Source organism: Pristis pectinata, chromosome 11 (genome assembly GCF_009764475.1).
Source record: "Pristis pectinata isolate sPriPec2 chromosome 11, sPriPec2.1.pri, whole genome shotgun sequence".
Lineage (NCBI taxonomy): Eukaryota > Metazoa > Chordata > Chondrichthyes > Rhinopristiformes > Pristidae > Pristis > Pristis pectinata.
Window position 1 is genome coordinate 12,892,377 of NC_067415.1, and position 14,197 is coordinate 12,906,573.

General features: G+C 41.9%; 1 protein-coding gene across 2 annotated transcripts in view; it reads right to left on the reverse strand.

The window, feature by feature from the left end:
* The window catches only part of LOC127575649 (cohesin subunit SA-2-like), a 97,742-nt gene that overhangs the window by 66,589 nt on the left and 16,956 nt on the right, over positions 1-14,197 (reverse strand). For both annotated transcript variants that reach the window (XM_052025532.1, XM_052025531.1), the window contains exons 3-6: positions 14,078-14,150; positions 10,815-10,973; positions 8,269-8,365; positions 3,916-3,992 (exon numbers count right to left, since the gene is read on the reverse strand). In XM_052025532.1, coding sequence (XP_051881492.1) covers positions 3,916-3,992; positions 8,269-8,365; positions 10,815-10,973; positions 14,078-14,150 — 406 coding nt within the window. The remainder of the gene's footprint in view (positions 1-3,915; positions 3,993-8,268; positions 8,366-10,814; positions 10,974-14,077; positions 14,151-14,197) is intronic.

The following is a 14,197-nucleotide window of genomic DNA, read 5'->3' on the forward strand; positions in this document are numbered from 1 at the left end:
CTGTCGACACTTCCCGCTGCCTCGGGAAAGCAGCCAACATAATCAAGGACCCCTCCCACCCCGGACATTCTCTCTTCTCTCCCCTTCCATCGGACAGAAGATACTGAAGCTTGAGAACACGCAGCGCCAGGCTCAGGCTCAAGGACAGCTTCTATCCCGCTGCTATCAAACTCTTGAACTGACCTCCTATATGCTAAAGATCAACCTCCTCATGGCCCCTGCACTTCATTTGTCTCCCTGCACAGCACTTTCTCTGTAACTGTAACACTATATTCTGCATTCTGTTTTTCCTTTTTGTACTACCTCAACATACTTGTATATGGCATGATCTGTCTGGATGGCACGCAAACAAAAACTTTTCATTGTGTCTCAGTACATGTGACAGTAATAAACCAATTACCAATTAATTGTTTCGAACTTCTTCACCTCTTGTTACTTTGGCAAATGCGGGAGCAACTTTGCAAACAGAAAAATGTCACAAATAGAATTCTTAAACATCCATGAGATACACAGGCCATTGACTCCGCCGGCATTCACATTGCACCTTAATTGTCTTCAGAAGGTGGTGGTGAGCTACCTTCTTGTACTGCCGAAGTCCTTCTGGTGAAGTTCTTCCCACAGTGCCTAATGCTTTGGAACAACAGGGTGGCTTACCCAGCCATGTTAAACAGCACTTTGATGTGTTTGGAGACACATATTGCACTGACAGAGCTAGGTTGGCAGATTTGCTTCGCCTAAAGGACATTGTTGAATAGCTTCACGCACCACCAGGCTCAAGGACAGCTTCTATACTGCTGTGATAAGACTCTTGAATGGACCACTTGTACATTAATTTCCTCCGGGTGCTCTGGTTTCCTCCCACATTCCAAAGGAAGTTGCGGGCATGCTATGTTGGCGCTGGAAGCGTGGTGATACTTGCGGGCTGCCCCCAGAACACTCTACGCAGAGATGCATTTCATTGTGTGTTTCGATGTACATGTGACCAATAAAGAAATCATCATCATATCTACCTCGTCATGGCCCTTGCACCTTATTCTCTATCTACACTGCACTTTCTCTGTAACTGTAGCATTATATTCTGCATTCTGTTAGTGCTTTTCCCTTGTACTACATTGATGTACTTACACTTTGAAATGATCTGTATGGATGGCATGCAAAACTAAGATTTTCACTGTATCTCAGTACATGTGACAATAATAAACCAATTCCACTTTATTCCAGATTTCAGTGATAATCAATTATCTTTAAATTCACAAACAGCCACAGCGAATCTGAGCTCATCATTACTGATTCCTAAGTCTTGGGTTACTAATTTAGTAACCGCAGCCACAGGACCCCTGGAGCTGAGGAGGATGTCCCATTACTGCCAATCACAACTTGTGCAATGACAAGTGGCTGCTTCACTTAAAACTGGGAAGCGAGTGAGGGAGAAATTCACCTTTGGTTGTCAGCACTAAAGAGTTAAACCTGCTCATGAGTCTCAGCCCTCTGTGCACTCACCTCCACACCTTCTGTCGATGGAGCTAAATGTCTGGGCGGAAGTACAAGTGGCCAGTATTCCCATAAGGGTGTAGCAAAAGCAATCAAAGTAGAATTTATTCCTTAACGATGTGAAGAATAATAGAAATCATCAAGAAGTCTTCACAATGTTGTTCAATCAAATGCCACTAAACATGCTGCCTTGTGGTCAGATGGACTGCAGCCAAAGAAAACCCATCTCTTTCTCAAAGGCAGCGAGGGTTAGTGCTACTGTGGAGTGTTTATGATGTGATAAGAGTATAGAGTAATACAGCATGGAAGCAGGCACTTCAGCCCATGTCGACCATGATGCCCATCCCATTTGCCTGTGTTTGGCCCATAACCTTCTAAACCTTTCTAATCCATGTACCAGTCCAACTGTCTTTTAAAAGTTGTTATTGTACCTGCCTCGACCACTTCCTCTGGTAACTCATTCTACATTCCACCCTCTGTGTAAACAAGTTGCCCTTCAAGTTCCGATTAAATCTCTTAAACCTATACCCTCTAGTTCTTGATTCCCCAACCCTAGGAAAAAGACTGAGTGCATTCACCCTATCTATGCCCCTCATGATTTTATACACCCCTATAAAATCACCTCTCAGTCTCTTATGCTCCAAGCAAAAAAGTCTTAGCCTGTCCAACCTCTCCCGACAACTCAGGACAGTGATAGGACTGCCAACAATGAACATCTATTCCCCAGCCTGAAGAGGATAATCTTTCTTCAAAGCAACAAAAGTTTTCAGTCAACAATTCTTTAACCATTAAATTTATCAGTTCCTGTTCATAACAGAGCAGTAACCAACCTTAAATACTTATTATGACATAGAAGGTGACTATTCAGCCCATTGTATTGAACATGGTTCCCAGCAGAGCAACCTCATCAGCCCCATTCCTCCCTCTTTATTTCTCTGTAGTTTATTCTCTCTCCCATGCTCATCAACTCCCCAATCACCACACCAAGAGATAATTTACTGTCACCAATCAACCTACCAGTTTTCGAGATGTGGGAGGAAACCAGAGCAATGTGGAAACTCACACAGCCACAGAGAGAGTGTGCAAACCTCACACAGACAGCCCCCAAGGTCAAGGATCCAACCTGGGACACTGGAACTTGACGTCATGGTTAATTGCACGAAAGGAATGTGGACTGCATTGACTATAAAGTTGAAAAAGGTTACCAAGTCCATTATCACATATCCAAAAGCAGCTAAAGCAGAGACTACAATTCCTCCACTATTGTACCTCCAGCTTTCTTAAATACCAAGTGCTAATTGGCAAATACACAGCATAGGAGGGGTTACACCCATGTCAGCCAAAATGAATTTTAGTTCAATCCTGATTCCTAGGTCTTGGTCCATTATAAGTTACAACACTTTCAACGGCCCATCCAGATGCTTTTTATATGTGATGAGACTTACTGCTGGCACCCTTTCAGACAAAGAGCTCCAGACACCAATACCCAGTGTGGGAAAACTTTCCACAACTTCCGACTAATCTTCCCACCAATTCACTTAAATCTGTGCCTCCTGGTTATTATTCTCACTTCTAGACTACACATAATTTTATTAATTACATTGCTCTGTGTCCCAAAGAAAACAACGCCAGTCTAGACTGTCTCCTTATGACTATAATTCATTCGCAGAATGTGGGTGATGTGATCAAGCTGTGTAAAATATTCAAAGGACTCAGTTAGTGTGATAGAGTATTCTCCCTCCACTGGGCTATGGATGCTCAGGCATTGAGTATGTTCAAGATTAAAGTGAGTATATTTTTGAAAACTAATAGAATTGAGAACTTGGGGGAAATCAGGCAGGAAAATAGAATTGAGGTAGAAGATCTGCCAGGTATGACGGAGGGAGGGTCACTGGCCAATGGTACAGTTGTGCTGTGATTTCTTATGCCATGCGTACAAGGTGTGTTTCCTTCTAAGATAAGATCTTTATTAGTCACATGTACATCGAAACACACAGTGAAATGCATCTTTTGCGTAGTGATTTTGGGGGGCAGCCCGCAAGTGTCGCCATGCTTCCTGCGCCAACATAGCATGCCCATGACTTCCTAACCTGTACGTCTTTGGAATGTGGGAGGAAACCGGGAGGAAAACTCCTTACAGACAGTGGCGGGATTTGAACCTGGGTCGCTGGCACTGTAAAGCATTATGCTAACCACTATGCTACCGTGCCTAAAACACCAGGGAGGCACCTCTGCAACTTTGTCAGCCGTGACATCTGTCCCAGCAAGCTGTCCGAAGTGTCAATTCCCCACATGCACCCTGCCTGCTGTGAAACTGATGCTTATCCAGTACTCACGTTCACAGTGTGTGTGGGAGAGAGGATTGAATATACAGCACAGGATGAAAACCATGTTTTAAAATCAATCTCAAAAACCTTATCTCACCTCATCAAATTCCTCAGTCATTTTTCTCCTAATGTCAGGACTGTGCATATTTTGAAAAACTTCAGCCGTAACCATTCCTGCAACAACAGAGAAAAAAAACACTTAGAATAAAATACATTACTTCAAAATATTCATGCATGAAATACATTACATTTTGAAAAAAAGAAACGTTCTCATAAAGCAGAATGTATAAATAATAGATTGCCCACTCCAAGACCTACCAGTGGACAGGAATCCCAAGTAACAGATTAACCCACTGCGCTTGTCTCAAGAGAGCTACCTCATTTCAGGTATTAGACCAGAGACTCTAATTCTGGGCATCTTTCCTTTGTACAACCAATCTAGCTTTGTACAGGTAGTTGCGAGTTTGGATCACTGTCCTATCTCCAACCACAGATTCTGGTTTGGGGCAAGTCAGCCCCAGTGATGGAAAGAAAACCAACAAATGGCCCAGATTTGGGACAATGTGGTCATTTTGAACTAATGTCATGGTTTTGGTTCTTGGACAGAAGAAGTCTGTTTTGGATCAAATATGGTAACGTCATATTGTGAGCAATTTTGGGCCCTATATCTAAGGAAAGGTGTGCTGTCCCTGGAGAGGGTCCAGAGGAGGTTCACAAGAATGATCCCAGGAATGAAAGGCTTGACGTACGAGGAGCGTTTGATCTCTCTGGTCCTATACTCGATGGAGTTCAGAAGGATAAAGGGGAATCTCATTGAAACCTACCGGATACTGAAAAGCCTGGATAGAGTGGACATGGAGAGGATGTTTCCATCAGGAGAGTCCAGGATCAGAAGGAACAGCCTCAGAATAAAGGGATGTCCCTTTAAAACTGAGATGAGGAGGAATTTCTTCAGCCAGAGGGTGGTGAATCTGTGCAAATTCATTCTACAGAAGGCTGCTAAGTAAAAGTCATTGGGTGTATTTAAGGCAGAGATTGATGGGTTCTTGATCAGTAATGGTGTTAAGGTTACAGGGAGAAGGCAGGAGAACGGGGTTACAAAAAAAAATCAGCCATGATCAAATGGTGGAGTAGACTTGATGGGCCGAATGGCCTAATTCTGCTCCTATATAGGACATAGAATATAGAACAGTACAGCACAGTACAGACCCTTTGGCCCATGATGTTGTGCCAATCTATATAAACACCTACTCCTTGATCAATCAAACCCTTCCCTCCTACACAGCCCATAACCCTCCATTTTTCTTACATTCATGTGCCTATCTAAGAGTCTTTTAAATTTAACATCTTATGGTCTTATCAATTTAACACAACAAATTGTCCCACAAATTCAAAACTGGTCGTTAAAATATACAAATATACAAGACAGTCAAGTTAGTTTTACTTGAGAAGGGAGTTAGGTGGCATTAAAGAGACATTTAGGAAAAACCAAATCATCTGCAGATGCCGGAAATCTGAAACAAAATCAGAAAATGCTTGAAATACTCAGCAGGTCAGGCAGCATCTAAGGAAAAAGAAGCAGAGTTGACATTTCAGGCCAAAGACATTTATCAGGCCAAAAGAGTAATTTTTTTTTCTCACTATAACAGCAGGTGTATGTTCATACAGCAATTACAGAGGACTTTAATCTGCATCTCGACTAGACATATCAAATTAGTACAAACAACGTAGAGGATGATTTCTAGAATGTATGCAGGATGGAATTCTGGATTAGTATGCTCAGGAGCTGACGAGGAGCAGGCTATTTTAGATCTAGTACTGTGCAATAAGAGAGGGTTAATTAATAATCTTGTTGCATGCGGGCCCTTGAAACTAGTGACCACAATGTGATAGATATTTATATTACTTTCAAAAGAGACGTTCAGAGTTTTTAATCTACACGAAGGAAACCATGAACGTATGAGGGACAGGTTGCTAGGGTACATTGGAAAATGGCATTAAAGGGTATGACAGTAGATAGGCATTGAAATGCATAACACATGATTTGCAACAAACAAACATTCCAGCGGTGGAAAGATAGATAGATAGATAGATATCTTTATTAGTCACATGTACATCGAAACACACAGTGAAATGCATCTTTTTGCGTAAAGTGTTCTGGGTGAGCAGCTTCAAGTTCCTGGGCGTCAGCATCTCAGAGGATCTATCCTGGGCCCAACACATTGATGCAATCATGAAGAAGGCACACCAGCAGCTCTACTTTGCAAGGAGTTTGAGGAGATTTGGGATGTCACCAAAGACTCTTACAAATTTCTATAGATGTACAGTGGAACATTCTGATTGGTTGCATCAGAGCCTGGTATGGTGGCTCCAATGCACAAGATTACAAGAGAGTGCAGAGGGTTGTAGACTCAGCCAGCTCCATCACGGGCACAACCCTCCCCACCATCGAGGACATCTTCAAGAGGCAGTGGCTCAGGAAGGTGGCGTACATCATTAAGGACCCTCACCATCCGGGACATGCCCTCTTCTCACTACTACTGTCGGGGAGGAGGGACAGGAGCCTGAAGACCCACACTCAATGATTCAGTAACAACTCCTTCCCCTCGCCATTAGATTTCTGAATGGTCCATGAACACTACCTCGTTATTCCTTTTCATTTTACACTATTTATTTATTTTTGTAATTTATAGATTTCTATGTTTGCACTGTACTGCTGCTGCAAAACAACAAATTTCATGTCATATGTCAGTGATAATAAATCTGATTCTGCAAGATGATAGATTGCTGGATATTAGAGGAATCGAGGGATTATGAGAAAAGGGCAAGAGAATGTTCAGGCATGATTTTGTTGAATGGTCGACCAGACTTGAAGGGTGAGCAGCCTGCTCCTAAATGTTAACTTTCGATATTTTGCAGCCAATGTTTTTGAAAGCTCTGTGGCTGAAGGACAAAAATAGATGGATGAGATGAGCAAGAATTGAACGATGAGCAAGAATGCTCTGCTACATGACCTGGAGGAGACTGCGAACTTAAGAAGACCCAACTTCATGGAAGGACTTGTAGATGAGCTAAACAGTTTTTAATCTAATACAGAGACCTAAAGAGATTGGTGAAGCCCAGGCTGAAAGATACTGACCTTAAACTTTCTGGGTCAATGTGTTAACAAGTGAATTGATTAAAGAAGCTGTACATTATCAAAAATAAGCTCCTCCACCCCATTCAGTCAACAGGCTCTTTTATTCACCTTTCACCAGACCAAGTACTTTAAAGTGAGAGATCAATTATAAAGAAGAAAAGATCTTGCTGCCAACATGACAGTTGCTTTGTCCAAGATCATTCTGGAGTGACAAAGACTGTCCTTATGATGGAATCATTGAGAAAAGAAGCAGCGAAAACAGTTCCATTAGCAATCAATCAGTTTATAGCTGATCCACATTAATCTACCCTCCCTCTATCTCCATCATAGGTCCCCTAATATGATAAGATGGACTCTTGATTTCACAATCTACCTCATCACGGCCTTGCACCTTACTGTCTACCTGCACTGCACTTCCTCTGTAACTGTAACACTTCAGAATTAGAATCAGGTTTATTATCACTGACGTACGTCGTGAAATTTATTGTTTTGTGCCAGGAGTACAGTGCAAGACATAGAAATTACTATAAAATAAATAAACAGCGCAGAAGAGGAATAACGAGGTAGTGTTCTTGGACCGTTCAGAAATCTGATGGCAGAGGGGAAGAAGTTGTTCCTGAAACGTTAAGTGTGGGTCTTCAAGCTCCTGTACCTCCTCTTTATTCATTATTCTGCATTCTGTTATTGTTTTCCCTTGTACTACCTCAATGTACTGATGTGATAAAATGATCTGTGTGGATGACATGCAAAGTTTTTCACTGTACCTCAGTACATACGACAATAATAAACCAACTTACCAATATCACTTAACCAACATAAATCTATCAATCTCAGTCCTGAAAGCTCTAATTGCCCCAGATTCAACACCCTTTGTCGGGGGAGAGTTCCAGTTTTCTCTTGCCCCTTGTATGGAACAGTCTTACTGATTTCCCTCCTAAATGGCCCCGTGTTCTGGACCTGCCATTCAAACAAATAGTTTGTCTACCATCAAATCCTTTACCAAAAACTTTACAACCTATGGATTACATCTGAGGATCAGTCACTTTTGTAATGTCAGCAAAGAGAAAGAGTGCGAAAGTGGGGTGGATAAGGGGATTATCATTATAAATAAATATTTTTTTAAATAAATCCAGCAATCATTCCTAATAGACACATTTTAGAATGTAAGCCCAGCTTCAATCACAGCAGTGAGAAATGAGAAGTCTAGAAAATATTAAATCATCCAGATGTATTCAAGAGCATTTAGTAGAATACAGGGTAATGCATCATAGATAAGACAGGGCACAGTAATGACAAATCAGAGTGGCTCACCTCTGCATCCTGAACACTGAATAAAAAAAATGATGAGATCCAGGAGCGCAGTATTTCTGTCTTGTTTATACTCTTCAATCCAGTCATCAACCACAGACTGCAAGGTGAGGAAACTAACATCACACAATCGAATACAGCATTACAAAAAAGAAATACAAAAACTGCAAACTAGGGAAAGGTTATTGGATTATTTTCAAAGATTCATGGGCTTAATCTCAATATTTTATCCAGAGTAACTATTCACAACACCGTTTTACATACGGACTGCGTTAGTATCCAATGGAGAAGGTCACAGGAGAAAGGTTACTTTTGACATCATGGAATCATAGAAATGTATAGCACAGAAACGGGTCTTTAAAGCTCACCGTACATGCCAACCATGGTGCCTATCTATGCTAATCCCATTTTCCTGCATTAGGCCTGTATCCCCTATATCTTTCATGTCCAGATGTCTTTTACACGTGGTGATTGTATCTGCGTCCACCACCTCCACTGGCAGCTCATTCCAGATATTCACTACCCACTGTGTGGAAGAACTTACCTCTCAGATCTCCTTTAAATTTCTCCCCTCTCACCTTCAGCCTCTCTAGTTCTAGACTTCGCCTGCACAGGGAGAAAGATTCTCATTATCTATGCCCCTCATCATTTTGTAAACCTCAATAAGGTCATTCCTCTGGCTCCTACATTCCAGTGAGAATAAACCAGCCTATCCAATCTCTCCTTATAACTGCAGCCCTCCATTTCAGGTGACTCCTGGTGAATCTCTTCAGCACTCTCTCTATCGTACCACATTCTTCCTGTGGTATGGTGACCAGAACTGTACTCGATACTCCAAGTGCAGTCTAACCAATGGTTTGTCCATTTCTTGTTGCAACCTTCTCAGAGCTAAGTTAATCTGATTGGAAAAATCATGACTTTAATTAACATAGTTGAAACAATTTCTCTCTCCACTGCTTGCATTCATTTCCTGTCCGTCTTGAAAATGTTGCCTCAGCAATCTGACTGATCTATAACCTGCCTCTGCATAAACACCTTTTTTTCCACATCTCCTACGACTTTTAGTTAACAAAGATCTCAGGAGCGAAAGTAACAACCTACCTAATATATCCTGTTGTTTGCACAGAGAATCCTAAACTTCTCCCCATCTTTGATTATAAGCATTTTAACCTAATTTTATTCCAGAAAAATCTAATTCTAATTTTTAAGTTAACGAACTCTAGACAACCCCCCAACCAGTGAGAACTCTTTACCTAATATCATAAAAACATTGATCAAATTATCCCTATAATTTCTAATTTCCAGGCAATATAACCCCAGTTTCTGGAATCACTCCCTGTAGTTTAATCCATAGAGACAAGATATCATTCTGGTAAATCAATGGGAATTTGTTTCAAGGCTATTACATGCTTCCCAGATGCAGAGCAGTAACTGTTCATAAGTGCATCCTAACTAGAGTATTACATAACTTGTATAGAAGATAATCTCAGATCTTCTGCACAACTTGCCAATTAAAGTGCACACCTCTTGTTCTGTGCATTTTCCTATAGACATTTGGACATAAGAACATGGTGATAAAGTTGCTAGTCTAGTGTCCAAAGGTCTGGCTTGTGGAACTGCAGATGGGATAATTTAAATTCAAGTTATTAAATAAATCTGAGATTAGAACACTAGTATCAGTAATGGTGACCATGAAACTACTGGAACTGTTGTAAAAACCCATCTGGCTCAATAATTTTCCTCTGAGCAAGAAAGGCCCTTAGCAGGTCAAGCAAGATGTGACTCCAGACCTATCAAAGTGGCTGATGTCACATCTTACAAATGTCAACTTTGCTATCAGTGCCCATGTCCTGAGAATGACTGTACAAAAAAAAAATCTTTCACTTGGTTTTTGAAGCCTCTCTACACTGTGTTGTCTGAACCCACGCGCCTGTGATGCCGCTGCAAGCAAGTTTTTCATTGCACCTGCAACCCACCGTACTTGGGCACATGATAATAAATTCAACTTGATAAAGCATCAGGCCATAACACTGATTTAATTAATCTCAGCCAACACAACAGGGCGGGCAGACAATCACGGCCAACTGTGGAAAGTTACCCCTTCCTGAACCAGTTGTAGCAATGCCTTGCAGGGAGAGTGACTAACAGTACCTATAGGAACGTGGTCAGTAATTTAACCACTATGCTACTGAACCAATTTGAGGATTACAAACTGGTGATAAAAACAAGATAGCATAGGTTTAAGATCAGAGGCGAGAGATTTAAAAGGGACATTGGGGCAACTTCATGCAAAGGGTGGCCCGTATTTGGAATGAGCTGCCAGAAACAGTGGTTGAGTTGGGCACATAAGCAACATTTAAAAGACAACTGGACATGGGTAGGGGAGGTTTAGAGGGCTATGGGCCAAATGCAGGCAGATGTGACTAGCTCACTGGGCAACACAGTTGGCATGGACCAGTTGGGCCGAAGGGCCTGTTTCCATGCTGTATGACTCTACCAACTTAGCTGCATCAACTCAGACCATTAGATTCTCATCATCCTACACATACCTGCATAGCGCTCTTGCCCATCCTGACCACTTCAAACAGTGTGACAGCCTCAACTTCATCCTGCTGCTCATGCCCATCTGATCGGACCTGGCGGCAACTCCTTAAGGTTGACGATCTCCGTCTGCTTTTCTCCGGCTGGTCCCTTCGTCTCTTCCACGTCTGGAAATGGCAAGAAACAGATCACATTAAATCCAACTTCCAAATCTAATTTTAAGACCATGGTGAATGAAAGGCTTTCGAATGTTGTCCCCCCAAAGCTCTGTGCAGACTTTTCTAATATCAAGATCATCCAATGATTTTTTTTTTGCTTAGGTAACATCATTAACTTCCCCAGCTACCAATCAGGTGGCTCCCAAAATCCATATCAGAAAGAGAGCGTCTTTGCATCATAGCCCAAGAGGTCGGGCCTTTAAAAGAAGCAAAAATAGAAATGTTGGAAGAACTCAGTCAAGCAGCATCTGTGGAAAGAGAGAAAACAATTTTGTCTAAGCTGCCGAGGAGGTAGGGGAGAGCAATGGGTGAAACTTCAGTCTATAATCGGATGAAATCAAGAGTTCAACAGATAGTTGAGCTCTGTTGTCTGTGTAATGTGTTTCTAATGTTGTGAAGTTAGCAATTGGTTTATTATTGTCACATGTACCAAGATACAATGAAAAACTATTTTGCATGCCATCCATACAGATCATTCCAAAATATGAGTATATCGAGGTAGTACAAAGGGAAAAACAAATACAGAATGCAGAATATAGTGTTACAATTATAGTTACACAGAAAGTGCAGTACAGGTGCAAGGGCCACGATGAGATAGATTGAGAGATCAAGAGTTCATCTTTACAAATTTGGGTGAAGTTATGTAGGCTGGCCTACTGGGAGATCCTGAGCAGGCCAGAATATACAAATAAAAGAAAAAAAAGGGAGAGGAATGGTATGTCCCAATGGCCAGTCCTGATACAAACAGAAAGAAGGAGCAAGTTATCCAAAGTTGGAGAAGTAAAATATCGAGTCTTATTGGCTGCCACGTGCCCAGACAAAAAATGAGGTTCCTCGAGCTTATATTGGGTCTCTTTGCGATAGTGCAGGAGGCCACAGACGTGTCAGAGTGGGAGTGGGACTGTGAATTTAAATGGCAGACAACCGGAAGCTCAGGGTCACCACTGTAGCTGCAAGGCTATGGGGAAAACACTGATTTCTTACCAGACCCTAGCAGAGGAGCATCAAGGCTGTACAACTGGAATAAAAACTCTTGCCTCTGCAAACAAGAGGAGAGTGTTGGTCTCATGTTTCCTTAAAGAGGGATTGTGCTACCACTTGGAGCTCATTCAGTCATTGTATGTCGGCTCGTAGGTAGAGATTTTCAATTAATCCCACTTCCTTAAACTCATCCCATAGTCCTGGAAATTAGACAGCACCTTCCTGAAATTGACTCTGCTCCTTCCAACCTTCCACACAGTATCTCCCAAAACATAACTCAATGCTTCCAATATGTTGCTTCTTGCTTCTTTGGCCACTGCGTGGCGACACTTGCGGGCTGCCCCCAGAACACTCTACGCAAAAGATGCATTTCACTGTGTGTTTCGATGTACATGTGACTAATAAAGAAATCTTACCTCTTATCTTACGTGCATCCTCTGAATACTGACACTTATTTTTAGTTTATTCCTTTATGGAATTAGGGCACAAATTTGTGAATTTTTGCACGCTCAAGCTCAGGTGGTCTGGAGACGTGATAAGCAGGAGTTGGAGCTTGTGGTTATAGGGCAGGAGTGGTCGGGCAGGGTGGGAGTGATACAAAGCTGATAACAGCCAGCAGAGTTTGGCCTTAAAAGGACAGCCTCTCAGCTGTGACGGCACTGCAGTCAGGAAGCAGTGAACTGGTCAACGTCCCCTTTGACACTCACCAACTTTTATTGATGCACCATAGAAAGCATCCTATCTGGATGCATCACAGCTTGGTACGGCAACTGCTCTGCCCAGGACTGCAAGAAACTGCAAAGCGCTGTGGACACAGCCCAGCGCGTCACGGAAACCAGCCTCCCCTCCTTGGACTCTGTCTTTACCTCTCGCTGCCTTGGTGAAGCAGCCAGCATAATCAAAGACCCCACCCAGGTCATTCTCTCTTCTCCCCTCTCCCATCAGGTAGAAGATACAGGAGCCTGAGGGCACATACCACCAGGCTTAAGGACAGCTTCTATCCCACTGTGACAGGACTATTGAATGGTTCCCTTATATGATGAGATGGTCTCTGACCTCACAATCTACCTTGTTGTGACCTTGCACCTTATTGCACTGCACTTTCTCTGTAGCTGTGACACTTTACTCTGTACTGTTACTGTTTTTACCTGTACTACCTCAATGCACTCTGTACTAACTCAATGTAATTGCACTGTGTAATGAATTGACCTCTACGAACGGTATGCAAGACAAGTTTTTCACTGTACCTCGGTACAAGTGACAATAATAAACCAATACTAATACCAATACCAACGTGTATATCACTGCATCATTGGTGGATTGACCACCAAGGCAGTTCTGAGTAGGTAGAATTAAACTCATAATTTAGAGAGACGGAACGTATTATTATTGTAATCTCTCAACTCAAGTATAAGTAGATGACTACAGAATAAGAAATGCAGGTGTGTCCTAATTTACTAAATCCCCGGGTACAAGCAGTCATCCCCAGCATATTGGAAATGCAGCAAGGCTTGGTAGAAGCAAGCTTGAAGAGCAATCATTCTTGCAACACAGGAGACACAGCAGCCAATTACATAGCAAGCAGTTGCTAGAAATCTAAAACAGAAACAGAAATTGCTGGAAACACTCAGCAGGTCAGGCAGCATCTGTGGAAAGAGAAGCAGAGTTAATGTTTCAGGTTGACGACCTTTCATAATTACACAGTGCTTTTCATATCCATTTCTGGGTCAGCCAAAGTTAGTGTCAGAAAATAAAGCACTTTTGAACAGAAGTTATTTAAATAAAGTGGCAAAAATCAACATTTTCTTTGAGTTAGGCAAGTTTGAATCTGAAACACCAAAAGACTTAGGAAGGACTTGAAATTCAAAGTGACCAAAATCAGAAAGTGTTGCACAAGAAAACAACTTATCTGCGGATCCCTAATATTTGACCTCCACATTTTTATCATAACATATTGAATAATAATTAAAAACAAACTCCATTCCTGCATCTCTGTGGCACACATAGCTATATCTCAAGGTTATGAGATTGAAATTCCAATCCTGCAAAGGGAGAAGTTCCCTGGTACTCACCGAAGTAATGCTTTCACTTCCCCTCCTCTGATTCTCCAAGTCATCGTCAGACTCACAGTGGCTCTCATTCTCTCTGCAACAAACATAAAAGCACATCAAATTTCCGGAGTTAATGGTGAA